At 43.4% G+C, this 19,966-nt stretch overlaps 1 protein-coding gene across 2 annotated transcripts; it reads right to left on the bottom strand.

Annotated features, from left to right (window-relative positions):
* Window positions 1-820: 820 nt before the first annotated feature.
* On the bottom strand, window positions 821-16,774 carry LOC110499002 (poly [ADP-ribose] polymerase tankyrase-2). Of its 2 annotated transcripts, XM_021575783.3 has the most exons (26): window positions 16,111-16,774; window positions 15,302-15,526; window positions 14,929-15,024; window positions 14,685-14,721; window positions 14,503-14,578; window positions 14,217-14,311; window positions 14,020-14,086; window positions 13,669-13,855; window positions 13,348-13,469; window positions 13,084-13,175; window positions 12,845-12,923; window positions 11,952-12,123; window positions 11,746-11,825; window positions 11,463-11,608; window positions 11,137-11,302; window positions 10,665-10,884; window positions 6,926-7,035; window positions 5,576-5,764; window positions 4,559-4,894; window positions 4,253-4,373; window positions 3,916-4,004; window positions 3,734-3,808; window positions 2,978-3,083; window positions 2,599-2,785; window positions 2,193-2,349; window positions 821-1,971 (listed from the first exon to the last, which is right to left on the bottom strand). In XM_021575783.3, the coding sequence occupies exons 1-26, from the start codon at window positions 16,394-16,396 to the stop codon at window positions 1,909-1,911; spliced, it is 3,579 nt and encodes a 1,192-aa protein (XP_021431458.3). In that variant the 5' UTR covers window positions 16,397-16,774; the 3' UTR covers window positions 821-1,908. The 2 variants fall into 2 exon arrangements, with proteins under 2 accessions (XP_021431458.3, XP_021431459.3); XM_021575784.3 differs by lacking the exon at window positions 5,576-5,764.
* Between the last annotated feature and the right edge of the window lie 3,192 nt (window positions 16,775-19,966).

The following is a 19,966-nucleotide window of genomic DNA, read 5'->3' as shown; positions in this document are numbered from 1 at the left end:
TTGACCTCCACATTAGGAACGTGTTGACTTCACTAGTTTCTGTGTTATGAGAAGATGGGCGTGTTACTTTCGCCCCGGCTCTCCACTGCCTGGCTAAAAGGTGAGCCACCTTCTTGTCAATGGTTATCCCAAATTGAACTTAGAATTGATCAATAATTCCTCTATTCCACTTTGTAGTGTACATCTCAGTTAAGGTCGGACAAAAGGTTAAACTACATTAAACTGTAACAAGCCCACTCCTACGGCCCAAATGTCTTCTCTTGCATGTCAAAACATCTTGAACTGAAGAGTGCCATTGTCGGACACTCAACGTCTCATGAAAACAATGCGGCAGGAAAGCAGTAGCCTAGGTAGAGAGGAAGACTGTACGTATAATGTCCATACTAGCCTACTAAATAGTGTGCAAAAAACAAAAGTTTATAGTAGGCTGTGACATTTCGAAAATAGTAATTCGAATGCGTCATCTAATGCGTGATTGCTGTGACTCCTGCCATTCGTTCATTTTGGTACAGCGCGTCAATTTATCTGATTATCAGCGGTTGTCAAACTTGAGTCGTAAAAGACCAGTTAATTCTACTAGATCAAACGTCGAAATGAGTATGCAATTAAGTAGTTTAAGTATGTAGTATGCTCGTATGGCTAATCGTACACTACCTTGGGAGACATCATACTGACAAGTGAAACATGTGTAATTAACAATGATAGTTATTCCACTACCTACAAAAACAGACAACGCAACGTTTGGTCCATAAGTAATTACATGCAACTACAATTTGTTTTTTTTTTTTACAGTAGACTACAAACCATTTACAACCAAGGATTCACAAATAGTTCATTTATTTTGATGTGGCTGTTTTGTGTGGAGATTATTCCCACCCAGATCCAGCCATGATGCATCCAATTAGCACTAAGCAAACACTGTTCAAACATGACGTACAACTCTAACGAGAGTTAATCAGACAGGAATATCATGCAAAAGGAACAAAGTGCTGCGAGAACATCACGCAACCACAGCATATTAGTGTAAATTAACTTCACATTATTTCAAATGACAGACACGGTTCTCACAGCGCATCCAAACACTGACCGAGGGAAATTGACAAACTACATGTTTTGTTTTCTCTGCGTAGTCTCGTCACCCTTGTCTGGTGTGTAAAACAAACAGCTTTCAAAGCAAAACAGACTTCGTGGAGGGGCAATTTATGACAATTTAGGAGTCCTCAAATTTGAAGACTTTGCTGCGGCCACCATTACTGAATGAAAGGACACTGATCCTGATCTTTTAACTGTCACTGTAGACCAAACAATACACCTTCTAACAGGATAATGATCTGAAATTGTGTCCTGATTTACAATACTGGATAAATAAGCCATTAGGCAATAGGCACCAATGGAAGAAAACAGACTGAAACAGGGAGTGACCACCTAGGCTTGTCCAATAAACATTAATTTTCCATTCCACAACTTTTGAAACATTTTTTGCTACCATGTGCCCTAATAAATATGACCCAGACATCCCCACAAGGCAGACTTTGAAAACACTGATTTTGACTGCTGGTTGATGGAATACATATTCTATGGGTCATTCATTTACAATAACTTGGGCATAAAAATGTAAATAAATTAACACGCTAGTACCAAAAAATAAATACACAATGTCTCCAGAAAATAACTACTATAACACAGAAGTTTTTTTGAATTACAGTTAGACATTAGCCAGTTGTAGTTGTCCTGCACAGCATTTGTTAGAATGGCTACAGATGGAAATGCTTCAAATGGAGGAAAAAATAAATACATCTGTTTGTGCATGCATTTAGTAAAGCTGTTGCTGCCCTGAACATAACAGAAACAGGCTGAGATGTTCTTCTGTACAATTAACTTGTTGCTCTTCCTTCCTCCGTTCCACTTCTATCCATCCACAGAGGCATCGGGCTTTAATATCTGATAGGTGATCAAATACTCTGGATAGGCCTAGAGTAAATGACACAGGTGTCAGATCAAGTCAATTTGAACAGCTTGGTAGTCATAAGGGCATGCTACCATACAATTAACACATTAGATCCAAGAGGAGCAGTATTAAAAATGTAATGTAAGGCTGATAACAAAGAATGACAATCCTGTGACTTCAGTAGTTAGTGTCAAAATGAAAGTCACACACTAATGCAATATGCCAAAGCCACTAGTTACCGTACCTGCTCTCCTCTGTAGATGACATACTCTGCCAGTGACAGTCCGTTGACACTGGGCCTCCCTGTGACAGAGTGGTGTCCTGGAGGGGAGTGGGCCATCTTCATGGCACTGAACTGCAGGAAGGACTTGCCCAGGGTCACCCTGCAGAACAGCAGGTGCCTGAAGACCCATAGAACCCATCACAGACAATCAGACATCACGCCACATGTGATGCCAGGAAGGAACCTCCATTCAATCAATCCACTTGACACATTTGAGCCATTCTTTCTTAACGTTGTGAAACTCTCATTGGAGTGTTATTAGCGCCCAGCTATGGCTTGGTTCAGTTGTACTGTGGTGACTAAGACCTCAGCTTTGATATGGTTTACTGTGGTAGAGAAACATCAAAGGACTGGGTGGCTGGTTTACCGTTGGCACACGTAGCAGGACCGGTCTTTGTGCAGAGGGCAGCCTGTACCGCCTCCTATCCCGTAGACGTACTGGTTACTCTTAGACGAGTTCTCAGCAAAGTAGATGCCTGCGCCGAACATGCCGCCTTTGTAAGCATGCCTCTCATCAAAACCCTTGTGGAGGATGGCGTTGACAAACGGCGAACCTGTTGGATCAAGAGCGGCATGAATGCTGGACTGAGCACTTGTAAATAGGATTTCTGAGTGTCTAAAACACTTAAGCACGCAAAAAAAGATCAACCACGAACACAACATGACCCAAGTGGTTTCTGGAGTGTCACGGATGATGGGTTCTCATTGGAATGTGGGCGGTGCTATTCTGTATATTATTCTCTTACCGTGAAACAACATCCGTTCATTGGAGTGATTGTGATTCTCCTCTGAGACCTCCTTCCTTCGATGGGTGTACCTCTCCCAAAGCTTCTTGTTGCACACTTTCTGGATCTGCAGATCAAGAGGGGAAAATAGTGAATTAACAATACCTTTCTCTCAAAGCAGGGATAAGAGAATATGGTTAATGGTGGTTAATAAAGTTGTTATAACATCATCTGAATGTGCAGTTGAATAATGACTTCCATTAACTAGACTTCCATTAACTAGATTAAACTGGACGTGCTACCTGTCCCAGACCTGCTGTTTTCAACTCTCTAGAGACAGCAGGAGCGGTAGAGATACTCCTAATGATCGGCTATGAAAAGCCAACTGACATTTACTCCTGAGGTGCTGACTTGCTGCACCCTGTGGTTATTATTATTTGACCCTGCTGGTTATCTATGAACATTTGAACATCTTGGCCATGTTCTGTTACAATCTCCACCCGGCACCGCCAGAAGAGGACTGGCCACCCCTCATAGCCTGGTTCCTCTCTAGGTTTAGGTTTCTTCCTAGGTTTTGGCCTTTCTAGGGAGTTTTTCCTAGCCTCCGTGCTTCTACACCTGCATTGCTTGCTGATTGGGATTTTAGGCTGGGTTTCTGTACACCTCTTTGAGATATCAGCTGATGTAAGAAGGGCTAAATAAATACATTTGATTTGATTTGACAGAATAAAACAGAGCTTTGCCTTCCTAATGTGGATAGAAACCAGCCAACTGTACCTTAACAATGTTGTATCTGTTGAAAACCCCTCCAGCAAGCCCTCCATCTCTGTGCCCTCTGATCGTACTCTGCAACTGTTCAAAAACAAGACTCAAAATTTGAGTCAACATTATCTAATTTACAACAAGATATGATCAATAAGATGTAAGAGTTTGATAGCGAGTCATCTTGTTGGTTGTACCTCCTCCTCCACCAACTGAAACTCCTTGTCGTCCGACGCCAGATCTATTAGGATGGTCCCACTGTTCAACGCAAGGTACGGGTTCAAACCTGCATCACAGGAACGTGAACTTCTTTTTACTATTGCAGTAGTTCAAAACTTCACTCAGGATGTGAACTTCAATCGAAGCACACTGCCCTTTCATACACGAAGATCAAGTCAAAATCTAAATCTTTGATGGTTGCATTCACTAACAGCCCTTGGAAAACACGTCGTTAAATGCTAAACACACTAACATACATTTGAAGTGAACCTGTGTTATGGACAACAGCATGGGTCCTGTAGTGTGTAAACGTACTTTGAGGTCCGCTAGTGAGTCTCTCTACTCCTTTGATAATCTTGTGTCTGTGTCCGTAGGCATTGATACCGATCTCTCTCAGCTCCTTGTGTCCCATCTCTACCAGGACATCCGGTGTGATCTTCAAAAAGAGAAAAGGGTGAACTTTAAAATAATGCCAGATCTCACCTTCAGCATCTTAAGTAATGCTTCATAGGCCTATTGTGGAACATCCGATGCTGAAGACATCCTTGAAGCTTTTTATATAGAAAGAGGTTTATCTAAGTTATCAGACTTAAGCGAGCTGCGTTTTGGGGTTCAGCTTACCTGCTCTCTTTCAAAGATCTCTAGTAGGTGTTCCAGTCCAAGGTTGTTGAGGAACTGTCCGATACTCAGATCCACACCTGGACCCTCCTTCTTGTCCGTGCCCACAGCCCCAGAGGGCCCCAGGAGAGTGGGTAGCTCAGGGAAGGTGGAGGCAGTGGCCTGATTGTCCAGACTGTTGCTGGAGGCCAAGGTGGACAGGGGTGTGGAGCTGGCTGAGAGGCTGGGGGGGACCACCACCCCAACAGGGGCAGACATACGGATTACCTGGGGTTTATAGCAACCGGGCAGGGCTGAAGGTGGCATGGCCGCTGTCAACAAGGCACGAACATCGTCCACCTGTAGAAAGAAAAGATAGAAAGGAGAAAGAGGCATTGTCCCTAATTTACCAAGTCGTGGAGGAGAAATGAAGAATGACACAAAATATTGACGACTCAATCACAGTACAACCATGCAAAGGAACACGATTAGACTGCATTAGCGACCGTTGCCAACACATCAATAACGCATAGAAAGTATGAATAAGGCTACATGCTCCTATGTGAGCAAACCCTTGACATGCATATAGTACATTCAAGTCATTTAGCAATGTGTGATGAGAGAGAGAACTTTCCAGGCATTTCATTGCCAGAGACAGAGACAGGTCCTCTCTTCTATTTAGAAAGAGGTCATGTCACCCAGTAGTTGCTGGTGAAGGTCAGGCCATGTGAGAGTGTAGAAACGAGCATTGAGAGACATTGAATCTCCTCAACAACAGCAAAACTCTGGAAAGAATTCCAAACAAGACTATGTAGGTGATGTTTAACATGCTGTTAACACGAATCACAAGCACAATATACAATGTCAGGGTGTTGTTGTGATTTGAGGGATTTCATGTATCCAAGAGCAGTAGACATGAGAAACAGGTGAGTGTGGTGGCTGTGAGGATGACAGATTATGCTACCCCTTCCCACACAATCCCGTGTTGGGGAGAGGTTGTCAGCTCAAGAGACAGGATAGCAAGTGTGTGTGGACGGATACCGTGACGAGGTCCAGCGGTGATTGGCCTTCCTGGTTGCGGAGGGCAGGGTCGGCCCCATGAGCCAATAGCAGGGCACACAGCTGGGTCCTCCCTTTCTGCGCTGCCTCGTGCAGTGGAGTGAACGCCCACTTATCTGTGGCGTTCACGCATGCGTCGTACTTGATGAGCAAAGCAGCCACATCCACATGCTGCAAATGAGAACACATTGGACTCCACTTGGCTCTTGGTTCGTGTCTTGCAACTTTCTCTCGTTCTTTTGGTCAACTTGCATCTCAGACTCAGATATAGGACTTCTACTAGGCAAGACCTCTACTAGTTAATTCACCCTTTCTCTTCTAAAATCTAGGTTGAGGTGGTAACCCAACCAACACAGGTTTAAGAAACAAAGCAAACAAAAGGGTGAGAAACATCTATAGGGAGAGAAAGGGTTATGAATATTGGTTTAAAGAAAAATCGCAAAACACTATATTAAACAAACAAGATGACACCATTTTCTTGTTTTTTTTATTTACGGAAAACCAGGGGCACACTCCAACACTCAGGCATATTGTTTAGTGAGTCCGCCAGATCAGAGGCAGTAGGTGAATTGGACCATTTTCCTGTCACGCTAGCCATTCAAAATGTAACGAGTACTTTTGAGTGTCATGGGAAATCTATTAAAAGTACATTATTTTCTCCAGGAATGTAGTGAAGTAAAAGTAGCATTTGTCAAAAATATCAATAGTAAACCAAAGTACAGATACCCCCAAAAAACGACTTAAGTAGTACTTTGAAGTATTTACACCAACTGCTTATTTGAGATGACCCAATCTGTGTGTGTAGTTAGAGCAAGCACCAGGCTGTCGGGGAGGACTGTGGTGTGATGAGCTCCTCGTTTCTCAAGGGTCTGATCAAAGCAATCTACTGGCCTTTTGTTTCCAACAGTGTTTTGTGTCATAGAGACATGAGTGCTAATCATTTGGCCAACATACATACTTCACCCCTCACCACTGAAACCAATTCATGATTACATTTTTTTTTTTTTAAAGGAGCTTGTTGTGAAGGCCGCAGAAGATGCCAATTTTTATTCAAAGGTGTGCTTAATCTCTGAAACCAATTCCTGGTTACATTTTTAAAGAAGCCTTTGACAAGGATCTTGGTGAGTGTTTGGTGTGCCGAGTACGAGGCACTGACTCTTTCAACAACCACAGAAAAACCTAGGCACATCAATCAAGTCTCTAGACATCCTGTTTACTTTTGGTGTCTCTGAGAAAATCATACCGTACAGGTAGTAGGAAGACTCAATGGACACCTTTAGAGTGTGATTGTGCTGTGAGTGTGTACAGTAGATTAGGGTAACTGGGACTCACCCCGTAGGAGGCAGCGTTGTGCAGGGGGATGAGTCCTCCCTTGTCCTGGGAGTTGACCTCTGCTCCATGCTGAAGCAGGTACTCTGCTACCTCCAGGTTGTTGTAGCCAGCTGACACAATAGACACATAATTAGTTTAATCAGAAGAGGCAATGATCTGAAAATGCTATTCTCCTAAATCCGTAGTCCCGTCCTGATGGTCTGCCGGCTTTTCAGGCGTTAATGATAAGTTAGTTGAATCAATCAAATTCAGGAGAGAAGACCAGACTTGAAATGCAACATTTAAACTAATTGCCTTGAACACAACTCCCTAGTAACGGAACAAGCACCAGCTGCCAAACAGCCTCCATTCCCGTTGGCAACACTATGGCTACGGTCCAAACACTTAAAAGACACACCCTATCCCCTCAGCCCTCAAATTAAGTGGACACTTCTGATGACGTATCGTGATGTCTGACGAGTATACACTTGCAGGGCAAGGAGCGAGGGAGGAAGGAATGATTTTTTAAATGGACCACCCTTGGCCGGAAATTTGTCACTCGTTCGTCCCGCGATGATTGTGTTTTCAGCCACCGGTAGCTTGTGGGTGCTGTATATGTGCTACAGTCAATTATGAGTGCATGTCTACTTATATTAAATATATCATTTTTAATACACGCCTACTGTATGATAGCTAGCAAATTAATTTGCAAACTAACATTGCCTGCTTAGCTGGAACTTCTGAAGAAGGAAAATGTTTTTCAATAATTTCCCAAAAACATATTTACTTTTTATGAGACGTATTTGTGCCGTCATATGCATTAGTAGCACAATTGTCACGTTCTGACCTTTATTTCCGTTGTTTTGTCATTATTTAGTTTGGTCAGGGTGTGAGTTGGGGTGGGCAGTCTATGTTTATTTTCTATGATTTGGGGATTTCTATGTTTCGGCCTAGTATGGTTCTCAATCAGAGGCAGGTGTCATTAGTTGTCTCTGATTGAGAATCATACTTAGGTAGCCTGGGTTTCACTGTGTGTTTGTGGGTGTTTGTTTCCGTGTCTGTGTTTTTCACCACACGGTACTGTTTTGGGTTTCGTTCGTTCCACGTTTATTGTTTTTGTATTCAGTCGTCTTCATGTTTAGTATTTCTAATTAAAATAACCATGGACACTTACCACGCCGCATACTGGTCCTCCGATCCTTCTCGCCTCTCCTCTTCAGACGAAGAGGAGGAAATCCCTTACAACAATTTCTAACTTACAGTTGAAGTTGGAAGTTTACATACACCTTCGTCAAATACATTCACAATTCCTGACATTGAAATCCTAGTAAAAATTCACTGTCTTAGGTCAGTTAGGATCACTTAAAATAAATTGTTTAACTTTGGGTCAAACGTTTCGGTTAGCCTTCTACAAGCGTCCCACAATAAGTTGGGTGAATTTTGGCCCATTCCTCCTGACAGAGGTGGTGTAACTGAGTCAGGTTTGTAGGCCTCCTTGCTCGCACACACTTTTTCAGTTCTCCCCACAAATGTTCTATATGATTGAGGTCAGGGCTTTGTGATGGCCACTCCAATACCTTGCATTTGTTGTCCTTAAGCCATTTTGCCACAACTTTGGAAGTATGCTTGGGGTCATTGTCCATTTGGAAGACCCATTTGCGACCAAGCTTTAACTGATGTCTTGAGATGTTGCTTCAATATATCCACATAATTTTCCTTCTTCATGATGCCATCTATTTTGTGAAGTGCACCAGTCCCTCCTGCAGCAAAGCACCCCCACAACATGATGCTGCCACCCCTATGCTTCACGGTTGGGATGGTGTTCTTCGGCTTGCAAGCTTCCCCTTTTTCCTCCAAACATAACGATGGTCATTATGGCCAAACCAGAGGACATTTCTCCAAAAAGTATGATCTTTGTCCCCATGTGCAGTTGCAAACCGTAGTCTGGCTTTTTTTGGAGCAGTGGCTTCTTCCCTGCTGAGCGGCCTTTCAGGTTATGTGTATATCGGACTCGTTTTACTATGGATATAGATACTTTTGTACCTGTTTCCTCCAGCATCTTCACAAGGTCCTTTGCTGTTGTTCTGGGATTGATTTGCACTTTTCGCACCAAAGTACGTTCATCTCTAGGAGACAGAACGCGTCTCCTTCCTGAGCGGTATGATGGATGCGTGGTCCCATGGTGTTTATACTTGCGTGCTATTGTTTGTACAGATGAACGTGGTACCTTCAGGCTTTTGGAAATTGATCCCAATGATGAACCATACTTGCGGAGGTCTACAATTTATTTTCTGAGGTCTTGGCCGATTTCGTTTGATTTCCCAATGATGTCAAGCAAAGAGGCACTGAGTTTGAAGGTAGGCCTTGAAATAAATCCACAGGTACACCTCCAATTGATTCAAATGATGTCAATTAGCATATCAGAAGCTTCTAAAGCCATGGAATTTTGCAAGCTCTTCTGAGCAACTGGAATTACAGTGAATTATAAGTGAAATAATCTGTCTGTAAACAATTGTTAGAAAAATGACTTGTGTCATGCACAAAGTAGATGTCCTAACCGATTTGCCAAAACTATAGTTTGTTAACAAGAAATGTGTGGAGTGGTTGAAAAATTAGCTTTAATGATTGTGTTCGTATACTTCCGTCTCCAACTGTATTTGCATTTGTTTTTACTTACGCTTGTATGTTGACTTGTCCATTGATGTTGTTTTTAAGTTTTCGCCGTCTTTTCTTAGCGGATGTACAATCGTCGCAAATCGAGGGTGTGTCTTTTAAGGCTGCGGTTCAAACACTTAAAAGACACACCCTTGTCCTTGCCTTATGCCCTTGGGGGAATCTCCGTCGCCATCTTGGAGGGCGGTCCAAATGATTAGCCAAGCAAGGTAAGTTTGCAACGTAAGCCCCACCCCACTTCCTCGTTTTTAGTCGGCTTTCCGAGTGTACAATTATGTTCACTCCAAGGCCTGAAACTCCCCATAATTCAATTTGCGGCGATTGTACATCCGCTAAGAAAAGTCAGCGAAAACTTAAAAACAACATCATTGGAGTAGTCAACATATAAGTAAGTTAGGTAAGTTAAAATGAACGCAAATAAGTTAGAAATTGTGCTACTAATACACATGACGGCACAAACACGTCTCGTAAAATGGTTTTTGTTTGGTTATCTTTTGGTAATTGTAGAAATAAAACATTTTACTTCTTCAGAAGTTCCAGCTAGGCAGGCTAACGTTAGTTAGCTAATTAATTTGCCAGCTTTCATACAATAGGTGTATGTTAAAAAGTATATGTTTAATATAAGTAGACATGCACTCATAATTGACTGTAGCACATATAAAGCACCCACAAGCTACCGGTGGCTGAAAACACAATAATCTCGGGATGAACGAGTGTAGAATTTCCTGCCAAGGGTGGTCCATTTAAAAATCATTCCTTCCTACCTCGCCCCTTGCCCTGGAAGTGGGCGAGGGAAGAACAACAGCCTAACATCCACGGCCCGATGAGGTCAACCTGGGACTCCAAGCCAAACTCTACCGAGTCCACCCCCCTGGATCCTTCATCTGCAGCCCTCGGCTTCACCCGGTCCATTCCCAACACCCCCCGCGAATCCTCATTCTCACATCCATTACATTTCTCAATAAACATTCTAAACCCTTAAACTTGTGAATGTTGGGTTGGAACAACGGCTTGTACACACTGAAGCTCTCAATGACTAGGGTTCAAGATCACTGTCCTTACAGAAAGCTCCAGCGCGCTGACTGACCTGCCAGGTGTAGCAGTGTAGAGTGCCGTCCATGTGCGTCTCTACAGTTAACATTATCGGGGCTGCAGAGCTTCTCGACCCGGGCCAGACAGCCCTTCTTGGCTGCGTCCAGCAGGGCAGCGTCTCCTCTTAGCAAGTCCTGCATGTCAGTGTCCCCATCCTTCACCAGGTCCAGTGGAGTGCTCCCATCTCGGTTCTTCTTGGTCGGGTCTGCACCGTGCTGGGAAGGGAGTGATAGGGGTGTGTGTTTAGATCATCTGTGCTAGAATCGGAAGGCTCTATAGTATGTGTTCTACTGCACAGGATTAGGATGTGTCTGGTTTCTCGAAATTCAAACGCAATTGTTTTCAGGGTAAGTGATGACTCTAAATCATTCCAATCCAAGTGGCTATGTAGATGATCCAACACAGTTGAAAATAAACTAGCACTAATCTGTAAGAGGGAAACAAACTCTGGGAAACAAACTCCTTACCTGCAGCAGCAGTTTGCAGATCGCGTATTTTCCCTTGGCGGCGGCCTCGTGCAGAGGGGTAAACTTCCACAGGTCAGCTATGTTGACCAGAGCCCCGTGGATGACCAGCAATTCAGCCACCTCATAGTGACCGTAGGAGCAGGCATTGTGTAGGGGGAACAGGCCACTGCAGGAGACAGAGCGCGAGAGAGAGACGGACACACATTACCCTTCTGAGCGACGAGTCTGACACAGGCCCATTGGAGAATAGGTAGAGCCTTGCGTTTTTCCTGACCAAATCACCTGACCGGGAAAAGCTCCTGGCCTAAGTCAGGACCTGTGCTCACCCTTTGTCTTTGGCATGGACGTCAGCCCCATGCAGTAGAAGGTACTCCACCACAGACACACGGTTATACCCCGCCGCAAAGTGGAGCGGGGTGGATTGACGGCCCTCTACATCCCTACAGTTCACATTCTGCATGGTACACAGCTTCTGCAAACATAAATACAGCAGACATGTTACCACGAAGACTACTGTTACCATTTGAAATCAATCATTTGTAACATGAGTATTATAACAACAGAGCATTGATTGGTCAGATTATGCCAAAATGTATTGGAGATAGTTACTTCAACAATCTCCAAATCTCCAGACTTGGAGGCTTCTAGCAACTGCCAGTCCACATCAGAGTTTCCAATCAGAGTTCCCTCTGAAAGACATACATAAGACATTTATTGACACTTGAAACGGGAGCAAATATTTCCACCCAGAATGATCATCCCAAGCCAGGTTCCTGTCTGTTCGTGTAACATACTCCTAGCTGTTTCCAGCCTACCATGCAGTATCTCCTGCACCCTCTCATTGCCCATTTGGGATGGAGAGAAACCCCGTAGAGACATGACGAGGGGGTCGCAGCCTGATTTCAGCAGCAGACGGCAGGTCTGGAGGTGGCCACAGTGGGCCGCACGGTGCAGAGCTGTCTGGCCCAGGTTATCCAGGGCATTGACCTATAGGGAGATAATACTAATTCATTTATTTTATAGGGACAGACACAATCAAATATTGACACTTCGTATTATCAAGAATCACATGCATTGCACCGAGGGCTCTAAAGTGTGACCATTTTGGTTGCATATGCTCCTAGATATATCCTGTGTCGACCTGACATTTTATTTTGGGAGCACCAGTGCGACCAGGAGAAGAAAAAAAATTGCCCAGATAAAAACTGTTGTAAAGATAGGCTTCCGCTGTGCAGTTGTTTCTGAGTGCCTGACCAAAAAGTGACTTTTTAGGGCCTGTTCATAAACCATGTCGCGGGTCGTTCCAAAACCACTCACAGGCATTTGTTTACACCTTGTTCAGTCATGTTACCTCATTAGCTAGCTAGCTAACAGCCAAGTATATTTAAACATTTGGAGGCACAGAAAGAAAGGACAAGGTATAGCTTCTTTAGAAGATCAATGATCGTAGCATGAATGACTGAATGACTGATTGATCTCTTGCTTCATTTCAATCAATACCAAAATATATTCCTAGATATTATTTTGTGCTCCTAACTCTAAAGTTGGGAGCACTAAGGATGCATTTAGAGCCCTGATGCACCATTACCACACACACACACACACACACACACACACACACTTGCTGAATCATAGGCCATTAAGCAAATACTCATGTTGGCTTGATCTTTATACTATTAATAACGCTCTGATAACACCTGAACCTTACCTTTGCCTCATGTTTCACCAACACCTCGATTATGTCGTTGTGTGACTTTTCAGAAGCCAGGTGCAAGGGGGTCAGGAAGCTTGGACAGATTACATCACAAACAAGTTAAAGTGGTTCTAATCTCTTATCAGAGCATTCAGACTCATTTATATCTGTCATATCAACAACGGTAAGAGTAAAGTGACTGGTAATTGCTTGTGGGATAAGGGTCAATGACTGACACACTTTGCACTACTCACTCATTAGTCTTCTCATTCACGTTGGCCCCTTTCCTCAGCAGTAACTCGCACACTTGTTTTCTCTTGGGATAGGGAGATGTCGCTGCACAGTGCTGTTAAAAACATATCTTAGATCTTAAAACACTGCTTAGACGAAAGGCAAGCACAGAGTAACCCAGAAATGTAAAACAATATATGGGATACTAGCACTGCAATTCATTGACTGTATAATCTGCAGCAACACTATCTGCAGTACGTTGGCAACTCAGTAGTGAGGTGTCTTACCAGTGCGGTTTCATGCGTAAGGGGATGCTTGAAGGTCATGGTCTCCAGTGACAGGTGCTTCTTTAGGCGGGGCAGGTCAGCTTCACGTGCTGCCTGGAGCAAGGCATGACCTCTGAACTCATCTGTCACAGACACAAGAGGTCAGAGTGTGTCAGCTATTGCATAGGGAGAACAGGACTCATTATCAAGGTGTTGCCCCTTGCCTAAAATAATTTGTTTCATTCAGTTTTACTAGAATATTGTAGACGACCTCCAAGCAAAAAAACAAGGTTCATAAAGAATAGGAACAATGAAAAAGAGGGAAAAATATACACGGCTTACAGGCCAGGCGTTCTTTGAGCTGCGAAGTGGGAGACAGGTCAATGGCGCTCTGGTTGTGGCAGTTTAGGAAAGTGGGGTCGGCTCCGTAGCTGACGAGCAGGGAGCACACGTCCACCCTATTCTTAGAGGCGGCTTCGTGCAGGGGGGTGAACTGCCACAGGTCCATGGCATTCACACAGGCGCCGTGCTGCATTACCAAGGGAGGAGCGATGGAGAGACAGGGGTCAAACAAGACTTGTACAATGAGCATTTGAATGTTCAATGGGCCTCTGGGTTAAGAAATGTACATTTTATATACAGTGACACAAAAATACATAAGCTAAATACAGGAAGAATGTGTTTCAGACAAACCTTTACTAAAATCTCAGTGACTTCGTAATGTCCATAGGAACAGGAGTTATGAAGGGGCACCAGATCACTGAAACGTCAGAGAGAGTCATCCATCAGAGAACTTGCTGGCACAGTATTGGAAAGACATACAATGCCTTCCCTGCAGCATACGATGCTGATTCAACGAGGATGACGAAAGGACAGAGACCAAGTCGTACCCTTTGTCTTTAGCATGGACGTCAGCCCCATGCTTTAACAGCAGCTGCACTGTCTTCACACGGTTGTAGCCAGCAGCCAGATGCAGAGGGGAGGACTGAAAGATACACCACAAAGGACCATTTGAAAGGGATTTGTTTGTTTGTCCAGACTGACACACTCTTTGTTAGTAACATGTTTTGGGCACGACTATCTGTCTTTTACCTCATTTTAGTGCATTTGGAATTTTAGAGAGGCGATGGAAAATGTTGTCTGTTCATGAATAGTTTAGGAGAGCACGTGAATTACCTTCCGACCGTCACTGGCATGACAGTTCACATTCAATGGTGTTAGCAGGGCCATCAACTTGTCTTCATTCCCACTCCTATGAAAGCATCACATGTATTAGAACATGTAGAGCACAATAATGGTCACAGTTGATTGCAAGGCATCTGAATGGTGGCCATTTAAAAATCTGAGATATACTCCACCTTGCACTTTCTAGCAGGTCATCTTTTCTATATTCACCTGTGATTAGGAAAGTGTGGAAACATATTAGCCCATGTATTCCAAGATAACTCTTGTTCTTCACCATTTTGATTCATTCAACTGCGTGTTCTGTCACTCTTGGTTCCCAGAGGAACAGTTTCAGTCTGTTCCCATGCCCAAAATAGATGCAATCATGCAATTCGGTGCTTCTAAAGTGCTTGTGAGGAACATGTTCCTCCCACTCACCGGTCAGCACTGCTTTAGTGGACTCCTCAGCCAGGTCCAGCGCTGTCCTCCCATCTGTGTTACGAATCGTTGGCTCAGCTCCATGTTGCAGGAGCACTACAACACCAAATTCACCCATATCAGCATTTACAATATATCAACAAATAGCTTATGTTCTACACCAACAATATGGAGAGGGCACACCAAAGTTGCCATACTTGGCTTTTACAAAAGTGGTCCTGAAAGCATGTTACAGACAGACGTATCTATGACGGATTGTTCTGGAGATGAGACCATGATACTCGAAGCCATAAGAGAACAGTCACTGTGCTTAAACAATGCATATTTTCCCCCAAGGGGACAGCCTCACAGGGAGGCCAGAATCCAACTGTACCTATGCAGACGTCGCTCTTCCCCTTTATGGCGGCCTCGTGGAGGGGTGTGTAACTCCAGTTGTCCCTGGAGTTGGCATCGGCCCCATGGTGCAGGAGCAGGTTGACCACCTCAGAATGGCCGAAGGAGCAGGCGTTGTGGAGTGATACGAGGCCTCCCTCATCCCGGGCATGCACGTTGGCTCCGTTTTGTAGTAGGTAGTCCACCACATCCCTGCGGCCAAATCCTGAATAAGAGAGACGGTATGGATTTATAGATGCACCTGGTCCACAGAGAGGCATAAACATACCTACTTAGTGACTATGCATAAACATACCTACTTAGTGACTATGCATAAACATACCTACTTAGTGACTATGCATAAACATACCTACTTAGTGACTATGCATAAACATACCTACTTAGTGACTATGCATAAACATACCTACTTAGTGACTATGCATAAACATACCTACTTAGTTATTATGCTTTTTTTTCTTCATTTTCTTAATTGGAAAATGACTGTTACTGCTTATTAATAAATGCATTGATACATCAATAGCAGGTGTAATATAACATAAGATAATAAAATAGTAAATCCTCGAAATAAGTCCTTTATGAATCAACTTGATATTAGGGAATGTATTGTGGATGCACATTGTACAGCCTTTGTGTCTGGATTATTCTGTTACAATAAACTATTAACTGTACAGCGTGTCTTGTTACATTGTCTGCTATATTAGTTACTATATTTGTTACATTTGCAGTGTGGAACATTGTAGCGAGATGTTTCCTGCGCCTAGCAACATTGTATCTATCAACTGTTCTTACCAGCAGCGAAATGCAGCGGGGTGGATTTTCTGCCGGCGGTGTCTCTACTGTTTACATTCTCCGGTGTGACAAGCCTCCTCACGCTCTCCACATCTCCGTTTCTGCAGGCCTCGAAGATCTCCCTGTTCGGCTCGCCGGACCCGGGTGAATCTACTCCCGGGGAGACACCACCCAAGCCCATTACCCTTGAACACTGTCGGGTGGACATAAGTGGTGTGGTATTTTCGTAAATGTAGAGCTTGGAATTTGTGTTTGCAGACCCCCAAAACCTTGCCACCGAGGCCATGAAAAAGGAAGAGTTTCTGCGAATTTATCGCATATCGTTACAAAACATGAAAATCGCGATGAATGACATCGACAACAAATATGACTGTCAGAGTCAAATCCTTCCTGGCAACGAGAACATCAGTGCGCTGTCAAATAAGCATCCCATACCCAGTCCACATTAAAATCAGCCTGTAGGCTGCGGCTTGGAGCTTCTATCATGTTGCAGATACGTCATCTACCAAAATATCGATTCATACCGAACCCCATTATAATTGCACAAAGCAATTCATTAATTATGTAATATTGAAAGCCTCACAAAGGGTGGTTGTACGCCCCAAATAACAGGACTGCTATTCTGCTTGCAGCACTGACGATGACGTCACTTTCCTATGGTAATGAGGAACCTTCAAAATGAAATCCTGCATTTCAAAACATTGCAAGGTGGACAACTAATTCAAAATATATTACATTTTAATCAATGACGATTTTTTTTGTGTGCTTATAAACAAATGCAAGAATGAATTTATGGAGAATTAAAAATCAAATCGAAAGTTGTTAACATTATTTTAAGACCATATTGAAAAATATAATGTTCAGAGTGATATGTTGACAATAGTGGGCTTAAATTGAAAAAAGTATAATTTGTGCCAATGTAAAAGTGGGGTTGGGAGTACTCAGTGGGGTCTGTAGAATCTATTTTTGGTGTACTTTTATGGGGCACTAAATGATAAGGAGTGTTGCAGTTCTAATTACATTGGTAACAAGTTTATAATAGTAATAAGGCACCTCAGGGGGTTGTGGTATATGGACAATATACCATGGCTAAAGGCTGTATCCAGGCACTCCGCATTGCGTTGTGCGAAGAACAGCACTTAGCCGTGGTATTCTGGCCATATACCGCACCCCCTCATGCATTATTGCATAATTATACTATGGGATTTTAAAAAAATACTTGTTTCTGATTGGCTTGAAGGGCATTCTAGAGCGTGCATTACTTCTCTATAATGCACTGTATTTGCACGGCACAATTCAATGGATATAGTTCATGTTCTATGTTTGAGCTGCTTTTGAAAGCAAAAGTTGAATTGAAAACATTATTGGCATTGTTGAATTCGATTTTCATCATGGCAAGCTAGGGCTGATGGTTTTGTTAGCTGTTTGTTTGGTTACCACGGCAACTACTGTAGCTATCTCGTAAACTTGCTATAGCTAGCTACTTCAGTGGACGTTGAACACATTTCTACATAAGAGATAATCAACGAGGGGCTATGAGTTCTATGGGAAATAATGAACGAGTGGAAGGTGGGGGACCCCACTCTCGTGGAGTGTACTGTAACTGACCTTTCAAGGAGCTGCATTATTTTCCAGAGAACACTGAGTTGATTATTCCTTTTATACCATGGCAATAACTTAACACATTTGCCAATTGAATGCCAATTGGTTAAAATAAATTACAAACTTTGTTATGCACATGCGCTGTATTAGCCTTAACCTGTACATTTCCACTGTCTGTTTCTGTCAAGTAAGGAGAAAACATTGTTTTTCCTCTTTTGTTTCTGAGTAACTTAGTCACACGGCCAAAAGACAAAGGGCCATCTGAGAGTGACCAGTTTTTGGTCCATACCGTTCTTCTCCTATCTTTCAAGGACACAGCTGTGTAAAGATATGAAGAGAGCAGAGGCTGGCTTGAGCAGCAGCGACAATTCTATTAGCAGAAAGGAGTAACAAAACTGCCGTTATCACTTGTTTGTGCGCTATCTTCCCACCATGATCTCACACACCTGCTAATCTGCCAAGTAGACAAAGGTTATAAAAGCTGAGACCGAACTCTTGTTCATTGGGCTCTTAACGCTGCACTTTGGAGTGGATTGTTAACTGCTCCAGATTTGCAAATCGGACAATAAAATGTTTTGAAGAATCTGCAGAATCTCTTCCTTTTGATTATAATTATTTTTTATTAAAACCTCCAGGTACTTAGTCAAACATGGATACTAAGTCATTCTTGCATATTATCATCCATTATAGGGGGAAAGGGGAGTTCCTGGAGAGACAGCAAGTTATCAGTATAAGCTTCTTTAGTAGCATTGAACATGATAGCCTTGATGGCCTTACAACAAGAAAGCAAAATGATCAAAAACATTAAACAAGTACTTCCTTGGACAAGTACCCCCTTGACCAGCCAATAAGTAGTCAAGTGCCTCCCTGTTTTGCAGAGTGCTTTTACTTCTTCATTCAAAGCAACCAATGCTTCTCTAGTAGCATTTCCCATTTTTTTCAGAACCCTCAACCTCAATTCTCTTTCAGTGTTTCCAAGTACTCTCATGGCTGGCACCACCAACCCCAACAGTACACATCCATCCCCAATTAGGTGGTAAACTCCTTTTAGTGTGATATACTTATTGTTGACAGAAATTGTATAACTCACATTTACTGGTGCTTGTAGTACAGAATCATGTACTACAAGAGGGCAGTTATTGCTACCATTAACCAACATAGTACAGTTACAAACATTTTCACACAAATGGTTACTTCCATTTCCTCTAATACACTAGGGGGCTACCAGGGATCCTACTATAGGGATGGGTGGGTCACTGCAATTGTTTGTCTAGGATTTACAAGGCTGACAGTAACATTGTATATCGCAAAATAAGTCATGGGGTCAAGATTCTTTGGGGGGGAATTGGCCAATGACAGTATTGAAGACAGTTGAATAGTAAAGTTCACCCCCAAGGGAATCCCTATATATGGGAGACCATTACCTACTCCCACAGGACCCAACCCACATACCCAACAAGATGTCTTATATGAGATGCCATTTGTCACCATTCCAGCTGGAGAGAGGAACAGACTCTCTCCCTCATCTTGACCTACTTCTCTTTTCCGTTGGCTGACTTCTCTTTCTGGACCACTACTCTGGGTCTGCGGTGGTCCCTTTGGCTCAGGACTTTCAGCTTCACTTGAACGGTCACCCACAGGAGGGCAACTAACTGTTCCAATCAACACATTGGTGCAGATCCAAACAGGCAGGCCACACAGCCTAAAGGATGGGACTCCCGCCATCCTCCTCAGTGGCAGGAATTTGTCTGCAGTGCGAGACGTGAATCCAGGTGTCCCTCTCAGTTACCTTTACCGCAGTCGGGTTGGTCAGCAAAATCTGATATGGTCCTCTCCAATGAGGATCCTTCCAGCTCTTCCTTCTGTAGCCTTTTACCCCCAAAAACTCTCCAGGGCGCAGACAATGCTCAGTTCCTCCTGATTGGTTGGGCAGAGAAGCCTTCACCCGTGGGACGAGAGTCTTAAGAACGTTGTTAAGTGAGACACAGTATGCTACCATGTCTTCTTCCATTCCCTGCAACGTCAACCTGTTTTGAGGAAATGGCATGTGTCACGTCCTGACCTTAGATCCTTTTTTATGTCTCTATTTTAGTTTGGTCAGGGCGTGAGTTGGGGTGGGCATTCTATGTTTTGTTCTAGGTTTTGTATTTCTGGTTTTGGCCTGGTATGGTTCCCAATCAGAGGCAGCTGTCAATCGTTGTCTCTGATTGAGAACCATACTTAGGCAGCCTGTTTTCCCACTATGGGTTGTGGG

This window comes from Oncorhynchus mykiss, chromosome 20 (assembly GCF_057628025.1).
Source record: "Oncorhynchus mykiss isolate SJ-2025 chromosome 20, ASM5762802v1, whole genome shotgun sequence".
In the NCBI taxonomy this organism is placed as follows: Eukaryota; Metazoa; Chordata; class Actinopteri; order Salmoniformes; family Salmonidae; genus Oncorhynchus; species Oncorhynchus mykiss.
The sequence above is the reverse complement of the archived record's forward strand: the minus strand, read 5'-3'. Positions and strand labels throughout refer to the sequence as shown.

Coding starts and splice junctions, on each gene's coding strand:
- LOC110499002 (XM_021575783.3), bottom strand. CDS start 16,396: ATGGCCTCGGTGGCAAGGTTTTGGGGGTCTGCAAACACAAATTCCAAG. Junction 11,826..11,951: donor GGTGCAGGAGATACTGCATG/GTAGGCTGGAAA, acceptor TATGTCTTTCAG/AGGGAACTCTGATTGGAAAC. Junction 2,350..2,598: donor TCCTGCTACGTGTGCCAACG/GTAAACCAGCCA, acceptor ATGGGTCTTCAG/GCACCTGCTGTTCTGCAGGG.